At 35.1% G+C, this 13,382-nt stretch overlaps 1 protein-coding gene and 1 pseudogene across 1 annotated transcript; both read right to left on the bottom strand.

The window, feature by feature from the left end:
- Positions 1-6,841: 6,841 nt before the first annotated feature.
- On the bottom strand, positions 6,842-9,070 carry LOC143598334 (putative polygalacturonase). The gene is made up of 6 exons (XM_077076573.1): positions 9,038-9,070; positions 8,628-8,963; positions 8,254-8,374; positions 8,008-8,182; positions 7,864-7,934; positions 6,842-7,715 (listed from the first exon to the last, which is right to left on the bottom strand). Exons 1-6 carry the CDS (start codon positions 9,068-9,070, stop codon positions 7,018-7,020), a joined length of 1,434 nt encoding a protein of 477 aa, XP_076932688.1. The 3' UTR covers positions 6,842-7,017.
- A 917-nt stretch (positions 9,071-9,987) lies between these two features.
- On the bottom strand, positions 9,988-12,905 carry LOC143598331 (deSI-like protein At4g17486; annotated as a pseudogene).
- Positions 12,906-13,382: the final 477 nt, after the last annotated feature.

Below are 13,382 nucleotides of genomic sequence, written 5' to 3'. Positions count from 1 at the left end.
CCAAATATTAAAAAAAAACTGGCATTATATAACTCAACAATGAAATAAAATTAATTCGGTAATAAATGTTGCACCGAAAAACATCAAATGGTATATCCAACAATATGTTTTGTGGAAGTTAAAAGGGTCGGATCGGTTATGGTGGGTTCTGAATTATCTTTAACCCAAGCCGGTCCATATTTGACGGTTTTTCAAAATTCATTAAACCTATCCATTGGTTTTTGTCGATTATTGGATAAAGTCAGTTACAGTTATGCTTTAGTTAACGGTTATACCGATTAAGTTGTTCACCCTTAAAAAACAATTTTATCAATAGTTAGAATCTTTTATTAGCTTTATAATAATTTTTAATGTACGTGTTACTTTAAAATTTCCCAAACCAATTTTATGTCTAGATCACACATTAGTATATGAATAATGTGTTATTTTGCGTGTCACTTATACGGTGTAAGCAATTAATACATTTTGTCCTCACGATATCAATTTGTCCTTCAACCTTTTCATTTAACAAAAATTACTTGTCATTCCAAAAACATTAGAAGGATTCTATTAAGTTTAAGCCAAAGAATGAAAACTTCTTCTGACGCTAAATAATACACTTTTTGTTTATCAAAAGCGGCGGGGGCACATTGGAGATTTAGTCGATAGTGGGTTGGTTCGTTATGGCACTGGAAGTTAGCAGGGACTAAACGTGATTTCAACTGCATGGGTTTGTAACAATGAAAGAAAAGAGTAAAAAGAAATAAAATAGATTAGTACGAATAATGTGTTATTTATGATTCCAAAAACGTAATTAATAAATATTAACTAATATCTCCTCCATTTTTGTAGAGTTTGTTTGGATGTGTAATTGGTTATTAGTGCGAGCACGCTACCACATGTGCATATGGATTGTTGGATGTTTTCTTTGTAGTTGTTAATAAAGTAGGTTTATAGGTTTTGTGATTTTTAATTAACATAAATGATTGAATGTGTATTAATTGGAGAGTGTTTAAAGTTCAAGTTAGAGCCACAAAGTTGTCGTCATGTAAACCCAGAGCAATAACATGATGAACCAAAAAGTCTCCAGGACCTGTTGTTAAATGTAAAAAAGGTAAAGTGGTGGGCATATGTGATTTGATTGTGCACATGCATACTGACTTATATTGGAAAGTTGGTGTTATAAAGTGATAGGTTAATATAAAATCAAACTAAAAGAACAAATCATTTAATTTTTTTTCTTTTTTTTCAACTAGAGCCAGCTATTTTCCTTCGACGGCAAATCATGTTCCATACCATTTAGTCAAGGATAAAGCATAATAACAATATCCCTGAAAACAACCATCTTCATACATCTTGTGTCGTAAAGTGTAATATCCCTAAGTCTTCGTACATCTTGTGTCGTAAAGTGTGATATCCATAAAAACCAACTTATTCATACATATTGTGTTGTAAAGTGTCATATGAATTTATACCAAAATTTTTACTTTTAAGAAGACCAGTTTTAATAAAGAGAATGCCTACGAAATACGAAAAAATACATAGCAAATTTTGAATGTCCCGCATCAAATATACAAAGAATCCAACTTAATAACATAGTCATCTTTACATAATCTTGATTCAACATCATTGTATATGTACGTACATCACAAATATACCTTGATTAATCACAGTTGTTCATAACTTCGCTTATGATCCTTCAGTCACATATTGTCATCCAAAATGATACATTCAATGACCTAAAATTAATATTCTTTCTACAATCATTACTCATAACTTTGATTTTCTTTATCTGGAACTTGAGCAATAATATGGTATTAACACAAAAAAAACCCCAAAAAAAAACAAAATACACTTTAAAACCTATTGGCTTTACAAACAAAAAATTAAATGAAAAGAAAAACAAACAAAAACGAAAAGAATAAGACTATACAACTAAAACTTGCCAGAAAATGAAGTAAACATTCAGTGACCTGTATTATCTGAATGAACAAGAAAACAACTTTCTGATTATTTAACTGAATGAACATGAACAAAAGTCTGGCTCGTTTTTGTTCGTTCATTTACATTGATGAATGTTTGTTGTGTTAATTTATATCCATTTATGTTTATTAATTTATGTTTGTTCATTCGTTAGACCAGTTCATGTCAAAGTAGTCAACCTTAAAAAAAACTTGGTTTGGATAAAACTGGTCAGTTGAAAAATAAGTCATTCTAATTCTGCAGTTATTACTCTTATTTCCAATTTAAACACAAAATAACAATCAAACTGTAACAAAATTTGCCAAAAAAAAGTCAATATTCACTAAAATGTCAACAAAAATCAATAAAAATCAGTTTGTAACTTTGTTTCTAATTTTCATATTCATCCATATTAAATGTGCTGAACTTTACAATAGAGTTTGAAGTAAAAACAAATCAATATTAAAATACCATGAGTCAAATGGTTCCAATGTAACAAATTAAAAACGACAATAATGCTCTTGCAAACTGTATTTGATATTTATTTCCTTTATTAAGTATTTTCCATTTTTTTCATATTTCGAGACCAAATGTTGGGATTAGTTTATGTATAGTAAAAACACACAGTTTATGTATAGTAAAAACACAATCTCATAGTTACTTATACAGAGATAAGTAACATGAATACATGATCAAGTAGGCCTATACAAAAAATATTTTTTATAATCCTTCTATTATTCAATAATTTCATTGAATGAGATAACAAAAGAAGCAACGAATACAAAAAATGGTAACATTCATGAACCTGAAAGACTATCTTTCAATCCCATGCTTTTTGGAATATATCAATTGAATAAACTTCATTTCTTCAAACTCGACATCATAAACTGTAGTGCCAAGATTATGCGAAAACAACTCTATTTCCGTCAAATACAAACTTAAATTGAACTTAAATGAAATTAAAACAACCCAAATTGAACTGAAACTGAAACCAAGCCGAATTAAAACTTAAAATAAACACAAAACCCAAAAAACTAAAACAAAACCAACAAAAAATACCTTACCAAAACAAAGCAAAAAAAAAAACTTACCCTAAACGAAACAAAAGACCATACCCTTTTGTTCCGCGAGGCTATAATAATAATAATAATAATAATAATAATAATAATAATAAGCTCGTGAATAATTCGTGAAAGGTCTTTTCATTTTCAAAATAGGTACGAATTTCGTCACCGTTATTATTTTCTTAAATTCAACTTACACTATCATGTTTACTATTTAATTCAAGTAGGTGTGTTTGAGTTGATTTAATTAGTTGTATTGTTTTGGTTCGAATCCGTAACGATTTAGCAATTTTTTATTTTATTTTTTAGTTGTTGAGTGTTGTAGATGTGCTGTTGGCTAGGGTTTAATGACTAAATCGGAGTAATGTGCATCATGTTTGTTTGATTGATCGTGTGCATTCACAAAGGAAAGGACACTTAAGAAATAAAATCAGAAACCATTTATGGCTTGTTTATGTGAGCCGTTAAGCTAATTGAAGCTTTTCATACATATTGTATTTATTGGGCAAACCCATTTAAAAAACAATTTTTTGTTGACTGAATAATGATGATAACTAAAGTTTTAGGTCACGGCCCACTAAACACACATTTTTAAATTTAACTACATAAAGTACAATTATGTTGTCATGATTGATTGTACACAGTGACATAAGCATTACTCACTTTCCCATAAAACATTATTTACTTTCATCAACCACATACATCAAGCACAAGTTTGATTTAGAGTAACAAACAAACAAAAATTTGTCGTACAATAACATCAAAACATTCTAATTTCTACACAACATTTGCTCAACCACATGAGAACCAACAATAATCAGTCCACCCTTCCAAATCCAAAGCTGGACCTTGCTTTACGTTAGTTGTCGTTGTCGTTGTTGTTTTGAATAGTGTATAGAAAGCATAATAAGTAGAGAAACTGGAGTTTGTTATTCATTGATATGTATGCATGTATATCTAGTACAAGCACAAGAAGCCACTATATATAGGCTAACAAAGTTAATAGAAACATAATGACACATGAGAATTAAGAATGTGGATAGTCACCATATAATAATAATAATACAATTGAATCATTGAAATCAATTAAACTATTGATGTTGAGTTAGTGGGCTTTTATAATAATTATTTAGTATTGTTCAAACATTAATTAAAAAAACCTTTTGCATCTCTAAAGGCTTGAAAAGCAATTTACAAAAAAATAGAGCTTTATGAACTTGTAAAAGATGCTTGAAAAACGAAATTACGCAATGGCAAATTACTTTTGTTGCCCAATTATGAAATGTCTGTTTTACCCTTGTCATGGAGTTATGAAATTACTTTTGTGCCCATCACTCCTCCTTTATATATAATATAGATAAGGACATTTTTACTGGCAAACCTTTTTTTTCTTTTTTTTTTAAGATGTCATGGTTTTAAATTTTATTTAATTATTTTGAACTAAGGATCCAATTACAATAGAGAGGCAGGTAAGCGGGCAACAAGTTGCGATGTCACACCCTTTTGAATGGCAAAAACGATGTTACTGAAAACAAAATTATCGTTCTTCGGCGTCGTTGAGTTACTGTGCACGACCTGTTGAACTCTTTTTAAAAATGTAGCAGCATCGGGGGCAAAAGACCCAAATGTATCAAAAGCAAAAGGAATTAAGGCATGTTGATTCTCAACACACGCCTTCTCGTGTTTAACAACTTTTCCTGCTTCTGCCTTTAGCAGCGCCTGCCTAGCAACAAACCCGGTGTCCCTAAGCCCGACAAGAGGGGACACCCTAGTAAGGTCCACACAAGCATGCTCCCCCCCATCCAAACAAAAGAATGTCCGCTGGTCGGAGAGTAGACCTTCCTTAACGTGGATCCAACAGGAAATTCACAAGAGCCTCTTTTTTGCCAAGATTCCCGTCGGTTTTAACACATCACAAAGGACATCCCTGACCAAATCATGTCTATATTTAAACCCCGGGAGTTCTTTGCAATGAACCGCGTGTTCACCAAAATTATCTAAACAAAATTTACGGTAGACTGGACATGACTCATCAACTGGGAACAGAGGGATCATTAAACGATATTTGAGAATGGCTCGGTACTTCACTGCTGACATGTGCTGGCATAACCCTTCGATAGGGGTGACAGTCAAATAGTCTTGAGCATGAGGAGCCTGAAGACATTCTAATACCGCTATCTGATGAGAGGACATGCCAAACTTTTCTCCCAAACTTTGGACGGTTTACTATACAGAGCACTCACCAAAGCATTTTGGGCTTTAGGGGAGGGTGTCCTTATTAGCGAAACCGCCAAGATCAAAATCGGGAATGGAGTTGTGCAAATAATTCATTGCACACCCAAAATCAGAATCTAACCCATCAACACCACAATCACGCAAAATGTGATCCTGTAACTTCCAAGATTGTGTTCTCGAGGCTACAAAAGCATAGGTGGAAACATCCTCTGCTGAATATAACCCTAAACCACCAAAATGGATGGGGAGAGAGGCCAGCCTCCATTGAAAATCACCAAAAAACGAAACCCCCCCCCCCACACACATACCACAATATCCTTAATCGTCGTTCGAAGCCCTTTGTCAAAAAAGAGACGATTCTTTAACAAACATACGCTGACATGTTCGAAGTCCGAACAACAACTTAGCCACCCCCATACATGCTCGAAGCAAGAGAAATTCACATTGAGGGTCACGCAGGCGAGTAAGACATCTCATTAGTTCTACTGCTCTTTAAGCTCTAGTAGTGGCAAACTACTGATAAACCCAACGTCCGGGCTAACCGCTCCTCCAAGGAATTTTACCCCTAACTTCGGTCTCTCAATCCCAACAGGAAATAAACCTACTTTTGCCTTTACCCTATTGCAGGACGACCAAAATACTTTGGTCTTTTTAATATTAAGCTCAAGGCCCAAACTAGGCCCCTTAGATCTAATAATATCCAAGGCTTTAGCTACTTCAATGACGTCTCCTATAATCGTGACATCATCTAAGTACCGTGCATGGAAAAGTAAATTACAACCATCCCGTACCCGATGAATGAGGGGTGTAAGGCTAATGTAAAGAGAAGGGGTCCTAAAGGATCGCCTTGCTAAGCACCGTTAGTTGAATGGATACAATTATTCCCTACATATAGCCTAGCTGGTTGCCCGTACAGAAAATTAACCCATAGGAAAATAGATGGGCATCTGGCACGAACCTCCTGCAGGAGTGTGGTCGTATGTTTTGCAACCTGTTAAAGCATTCCTAAAACTATATAAGTTTAAACTGTGTAACCAAACCATTTGTACAGTTTGGTTTGGTTTGTTTTGGTTTCAATTATGCAGAAGTTTGATTTTGGTTTAAAGAAACCGTAACAAAGGCTCACGGTTTGACTTAAAAACCGTCAAAATCAAATAGTGAACACCTCTAACGATGGTCCATATCAATCGCAATCGTTGGCCCAATCCTAAACTGCATATTAGATAACAAATGTTAGTAAAAAAAATTAGAACCATAAACATCAAAAACTTATATACCGAACATTTGGAGCATGGCATTTAGCCTCAATTTCTTACACTACATCCAAACTGTTATCAGAAAATGACATCTTCATGAAATCAGCCTGTACCACTTTTGGATCACATAGTTGACATAAACTTTCATGTTCTATTGCTCTATAATCTAAATAAAAGAATCTTTTTTAATAAACAAGGAGAATATTGTCGAGTAAGTTGCCACTAACATACCTTAAATATTTAGTTTTTGTTTTAATTTAATTCATTTGTCAGTGATTTTTTATAGGTAAATATGGGTAAATAACATAAACTGTTGAATGTAACTATGTAAGTTAGAGAAATAAACAAAATATTTTGATAATCTAGTTTATAAGTATTTTTGTAGAAAGTTCACAACTACACAAATGAAACTCAAACCCTTATGATTCCATTCATACACTTTAATAAAACTAGTAAAAGGATGGAATTGTCACAAAACAAGTATTCCAATTATAACTTTAAACACAGATTAGTTACAACATTTAACTTGTAGTAGCAAAAGAACAAGTGTTCATCTCCAAGACATCAATCGGGACTGGATCTTGTGGATACTCGCAATTACTGGGACCTTTCTCTGATAACTCACCGCAGGGTTCGGGTAACACATTACTCGAGACACCAGACACACCCGTACAATTCCATACTTGATTTTCTTTTTGTGTACCGAATCCGATAGTAACATTTGATAAACAAAATCCAGTGAATGGATAACCATCTATGCCCCCCATATTCCCCGCCATCTTCACATCTTCAGCCACCACATTTCTATAAGTAATTCGGTCAACCACGGGGAGTGCCCTAGAATCATAACCTAGATCTGGGTGCTCCCCATGGGACCCAGTGGTCCAAAAGACGGAATCAATCGCTTGTAGATTCATTTCGTTCACAAATATGTCTGTAATGTATCCTCCTCTTCCGGGAGAAGTTTTAATTCTGATCCCGGATAGGGAATTAATAGCCGTGATGTCTTCGGCTCTAATGTTTTTTATGCCACCCGACATTTCACTTCCTAGTGCGATCACTGCACCATTTGGTGAACTACATGTTAGTCTCCTTATGACCATTTGTTCGGTAGGCATCCCGAATCTAATCCCGTATTCATCCCACCCGCTTTTCACGGCTACACAATCGTCACCGGACACAACATTAACATCTTGAATCTTTACATTGCTACAAGAATCTGCACAAAAAGAGAAAGACAACGCATATTATTTGGCGCTTGGCTGATTTGTATGATCAAATTGTATTTTAGTGTGAAATTTTCCTCTCCTACATATTATTTATACTCATATGATGAATTAACCGAAAAGGGCTAACTGAATACAAACCTGGATTGATACCATATGTATTAGGAGAATCAATAGGTGCTCGAATGATTAGGTCTTGAATTATAATATCTCTGTACATGAACAAACTTTGTGTATTAGATTATGCTTTAAAGATTAAAAACAAAAGTGTTAAGATGGCTTGACCTGCTATAAACAGGGTGAACAAACCACGAAGGCGAGTCGATCAATGTGAGATTAGAAATTTGGACTTGGTTTGCGTAGATTAGTTCGATAAGGTATGGTCTGGTGTTCTTTAGCTTCTTTCTGTTAAACTTTTTCCACCATATCGAACCTTGCCCGTCAATCGTGCCATTATCACCTTCAACAACATGTTGGCGACGAAAAATAAACCGAATGTATATGCTAAAAATGTTGTAAAAAAAATTGTACCAGTGACAACAACATCATTGAGGTGTGATCCACCTATTAGACTGCTAAATCTTCCCCCTGGTCCATCTCTTCCTTCACCATAAGAAGGTAATGGTACTAGAAGTGGGTACTCTCCAGCATCCTGATTTTGCCAAAAAAAAACCTTAATTGTTCAACTGAGTTTGTGTAATAATTATAAATGATTTATTCAAAAATGGGATGTTTTAAAACCCGTAACGACAAATTGGGTCTTTATATGACTACGGCGGGTTAGTCTGCTTTAAAAATAGCGGCATGTGTGTCTTGAAGTTGCCTATATCTTCCTCGACAAAACCCATAAGTAATTTATATAAATAATGTTACTGAAATATTTTCTAACGTGTTTATATCCATACCTGAGAAGCAACAATAACCGCACCGGACTGAAGGAACAAGGTGAAATGGCTGGTGAGGTTAAAGCTACCTGTGAGCCATCTTCCGGGTGGCACAATAAGCTGTGCTCCACCATCTTCTGCCACCTGACTAAGGTTCTGAACGGCTGCTCGGAAGACTGCGGTGCTTGATGTTTTCCCATCACCAAAGCCACCAAAATCTGTCAAATATGCAGTATGCTTACGGCAGTTGATGGCAGCGTAGGTAGCATAAGATCCGGAGAGCAAATTCCTCCGGCATTCAACGAAGGACAACGCTAATATTAATAATCCAAATAACAAAAAAATAGCTACCAAGTTCTGCATTTGATGATTCAAATTATTAGAAAAGTGATGCAAAATTTTAATTAAAGTTAAAAGAAAACGATGCATACAGGTGAAAGTGTGTATTGCTGATAGAATGCCATGATTGCTGATGATTAAAGAATGCTATAGGCGAGAGATTTATAGTGTGTAGATTTTTGATAATCCATGGGATATAGGCTTATGCAATGCATGAAATAATAAAATAACAAACATGTATAATGTATTATGAAATATATTGTTGTGCTTATAAAATACTATAATTAATAACACACACGTTTCTCCTTGGTCTGTTTGTCCACCAAATTTTCGTCCATAAAGTAAGAGAAAAAGTTTATTAATTATGCTTGTTATTTAACTGTATTTTAATTTAAAAATAAAACAATAAAGGAGACAAAGAACTTTAATTACATTACTTACATCTAACTCATTTTAATGAGTACGATGATGATGATGATGATGATGATAACTCATTTTAACCACTGCCAGTCTGCCAAAAACATGGCTATTCACCTCTTTTGTGGAAAATTGCCGGAAACAAGATATACTGGACAAATTTTTGAAAAAAAAGGCACTTCCACGGTTTAACCGCTATACATTTAGTATCATAAACGTAATCATATACGTTTAAAATATGAATATGCTTGAGTAGAAGAAAGGGCCCTCGTGGATTACGAAATAGAGGCCCTTTACGATGTGCGGCTAAAGTGTCACTTGAAAGAGACGCGCCGCTGGGCCGGTAATGGGTTTGAGCCTACCAGAATAGGCCCAAGTTAAGACTACCCCTTTAGCCTCTTTATTCCTTAATTTAAATGTCAAATTAGATTACTTTTCAATCATTTTGGAGAGAAATAAACTAATATACCATGTTCTGGTAAAATTATATCTTTATATTACCTTTGAATATAGCAATAAAATAACATAACCCAAATAAGATCTAAATGCAGATAATTAAAGGAAAACATATATATAATCAACCTAATAAAAGTCTAGGAAACAACAAAGGTTTTATATAACAGCTTTAGATTCCTGCATTTGGTTCATCGTGGTTGTCAGCAGACAAATTGTGTGTAATATCTTCGTCACCATTATCAAGTGCACCACTACTACTTGATGGTTTTGCACCAGCAGCCACAAGGTTTTTGAACCAAGCAGGTTGTTGAAAACTAGGGCTGGCGGGTGCCGCCTTTACTTGAGCTGCTTGGGGAATCTGCAGTCACTGCTGCGGCGGTGTTGGAAGCAATTCCGGCAAGGAATTGATATGCCACTTTGCTAGCGGTCACAATCTCCGTTTTAGCTTGTCTGAACTACATTCATTGAAAAACAAAAGTAAAAAACAGTTTTAATCAATATATTATTTATGATATTGTAGGTGGCAAGATGCACAGGTTAGATAATAACTTATAATGAGGTCTTGCTTGACACAGGTCGATTTCTAGCCCGAATGAAATTTGTCATATCTGGCTGAGTTGACCAACAAATAAGTACATTTTAAAATCATATACAGATATTTAATGTGTCAATTATTTACAAAACGATGTTTTTATAATAAAGAGTAAATTGCCATTTCCGTCCAAATTTATTATTTTTGTTGCCATTTTCGTCATCAAGGTTTCTAAAACTTGCCAATGCAGTCCAAATCACTATCTGTTAAGTTAGTGTGAAATGACCAAAAACCCTTAATATAATAACATTGATAATAACTACCCACCCCAAACACACCCATTTCTTCTCCACACCCCCACCCTCCTTCCCCATTTTTGTGAAATGGAGTTTAGTCCCGGGGGGTGGGTGGGTGGGTGTGAGGGGGGGGGGGTGTTTGTTGATTTAGATTTTGTATTGATGGCTGATCGGTGGTGGTGTTAGTTCAGTGATTTAGCAAGAAATCGAACCAAGGGTAATCATGAAACAAATAAGAAGGTTGGCGATGGTGCAGTGGTGGCAGGAAGCTGTTGCTATGTCATTGGTTGTAGCCGGAAAAGGTGTTCAATTATGATGTGTTCGGCTAGCAGTGGTGACCGGAAGTAGCTTGTAGGGTTTTAATTTTTGGGGAAGAAGAAGACAACTGTGGTTATTGGAATATTTTTAAAAATGTTAAAAACTAAAAATCTAAAGAAAGAAATACCCCTTAGTGATTTGGACTGCATTGGCAAGTTTTAGAAACCTTGATGACGAAAATAGTGAAAAAAAAATTTTGGACAGACGGCAAAAGAGATCAAACCACTGAGACAAAAATGGCAGTTCTCTGTGAAATAAATGTATACCTTTGAATAAAAATATTATGTTGTATGCATTAATAATTACCTTGAGCGAGACCTTCAACCCTTTTGATATCCCTTTTAAACTAATCTTTTTAGTTTCACCCATTTGAGATAAAAACACGACCCATATTGGTTGAAATCACCATATCTAGTAACGAGTCAAAACGAATTTGTGATTTTAGTAAGTCTGGCAAAAGGGGCAGGTGGGGACGTGTTAGATGGCAGGTCAAAACAAGTCCGGGTCAAAAGAAGTCTACAAAATGAGTTCGGGTAAACTGGCCATGTTAAAAAAGTATTAGTATGATTTGGGTCAAACCAGGAGGAGTCAACATGTCTACAAAATATGCTCAGGCCAACACGAGCCGTTTTAATATGATCTGGGTCAGAACTCAAAACAGGTTGCGAACAAAATAAACTCAAAATCGATGAGTTGTCTTAGAAAACAGAATATCAAACATGCTCACCCACCAAATTTTATTTGTGGCGGCTAGTGGTGAAGTGCGCCGGGTTGTGGTGGTGGTGGCTACATAGCGAAGGTGGTGGTAATGGTTGTTGTGGGGTCAGTTACAACGAGTAGGTGATGGAGACAAACAATAGCCACAGGTGGCGCAAACACATTTGCGTGCGTTTTAAATTAACAAATTTGATAAGGCCATTTTGACCGCAATATAATTTGAGTTACCCAAATGAACCCCCATTGGCAAATCATTTTTCCCCAAATCATCCCATTCTTTAAAGAACGGGTCATAATTGATTAATTGCCACCTTTAGATTTTAGTGGCTGCCAAATGATAACAAACTGATAAAAAAAAAAGAAAGAAAGAAGAGCACTCACCCGGTAAGCAGTAGTTCCGGCTATTTCTACAGCAGTGTCACCAGCATTAGCAAACCTATTCACCCAACCTGTAACAACATAACAGAAGTTGATCATTAAAACAAATTCAAAACCAAACTCGAAGCCCACTTTCAAACAGAAAACAACAATCACCTGGAAGTTCAGGGACACCGAGTCTGACACAAAACTCATCACAAAAGTGATTACAATTCTTTGAAAGCAAATCATAAGAATCGCCGGGCCATTCTCTGCTAAGTTCCCTGAGTATCTGATTAACCTTAGACTTAGAAAGGTCTGTTATCCCAAGAACAATCTACTCTCGGTACGTGTACATTGGATTCCTCCCAAAGGGGCAGTTAAAAACTCCACTTCCCTCTTCACAAAACCCGAATGACCATTCATCTTCTCCATAAACCTGTAACACAAAACTAGTTAGTTTTGTCTTGTGAAACCAACAACATATGATATTAAGACGCATCTCTCTTATTGTTCTGCATATAAACCAATGTTTCAAGCAATCATTACATCCTTCCTTCTGATTGTTTAACATTAAATAATTATACATTAGAAATTGGTCGATTAGCAATTGATCCACTTATAAACACACAAACTGAATAAAGCAAATGAAATTGAAAGCTTAGATCGTGTTGATAAATAATAATAATAATTAGTTGAAGAAATAAAACCTGAAAGGCACTGTGGAAGATCCCACCGAGGCCAATACCGTCTTTAAAAAACTTGTTGATCTGAACAATGGTGTTATTCGTCTTGTCAGAATCACTATTAGTCACATCGTATATATGGAGTATCACCTCCGACATCTCCACAATCCTTAACCCTAATCAATTCGAACGAGATCGGAATAATAATTGCTGGAACAGGAGTAAGTAAGATATAGTCGATATGGATGGGCCTCCATTACTGTATTCATTTTCACCTTTTTAACTTATTGAACCAAATGTACGGCTGCCGTAATGGAAATACACTTTTTTATTATCATTATCATTATTATTATTATTATTATTATTATTTTGTTTTATTATTATTTCAGGACCTTATTATCTTTTAAACTTGGAAAACGCTATAAATGTTCACTCTTTCTAAATAGAAGCAGTGGATTCAAATTCTTGCAAGTGTAAGGTTAGTGGGATTTTTATTCTTACAAATGCAAGGTTGATGAACATAACTATGTGGCGTTTTGAGTGGAGAACCCAAGGGGTGTCCCCCCCCCCCCCCCCGGCTTTTTCCTTCGGCGTTTTGGGCCCAGTGTTTCCCACAAAACGCTATTATGGCACGCATTTTGATGAATTTTGATAAAAT

The sequence above is a fragment of the Bidens hawaiensis genome, unplaced genomic scaffold, assembly GCF_021521415.1.
Source record: "Bidens hawaiensis isolate Kalapana, Puna unplaced genomic scaffold, B.hawaiensis_p1.1 tig00049953_1, whole genome shotgun sequence".
Classification (NCBI taxonomy): Eukaryota; Viridiplantae; Streptophyta; class Magnoliopsida; order Asterales; family Asteraceae; genus Bidens; species Bidens hawaiensis.
Note: the sequence above shows the minus strand (reverse complement) of the source record. Positions and strands in the feature narration are given on the sequence as shown.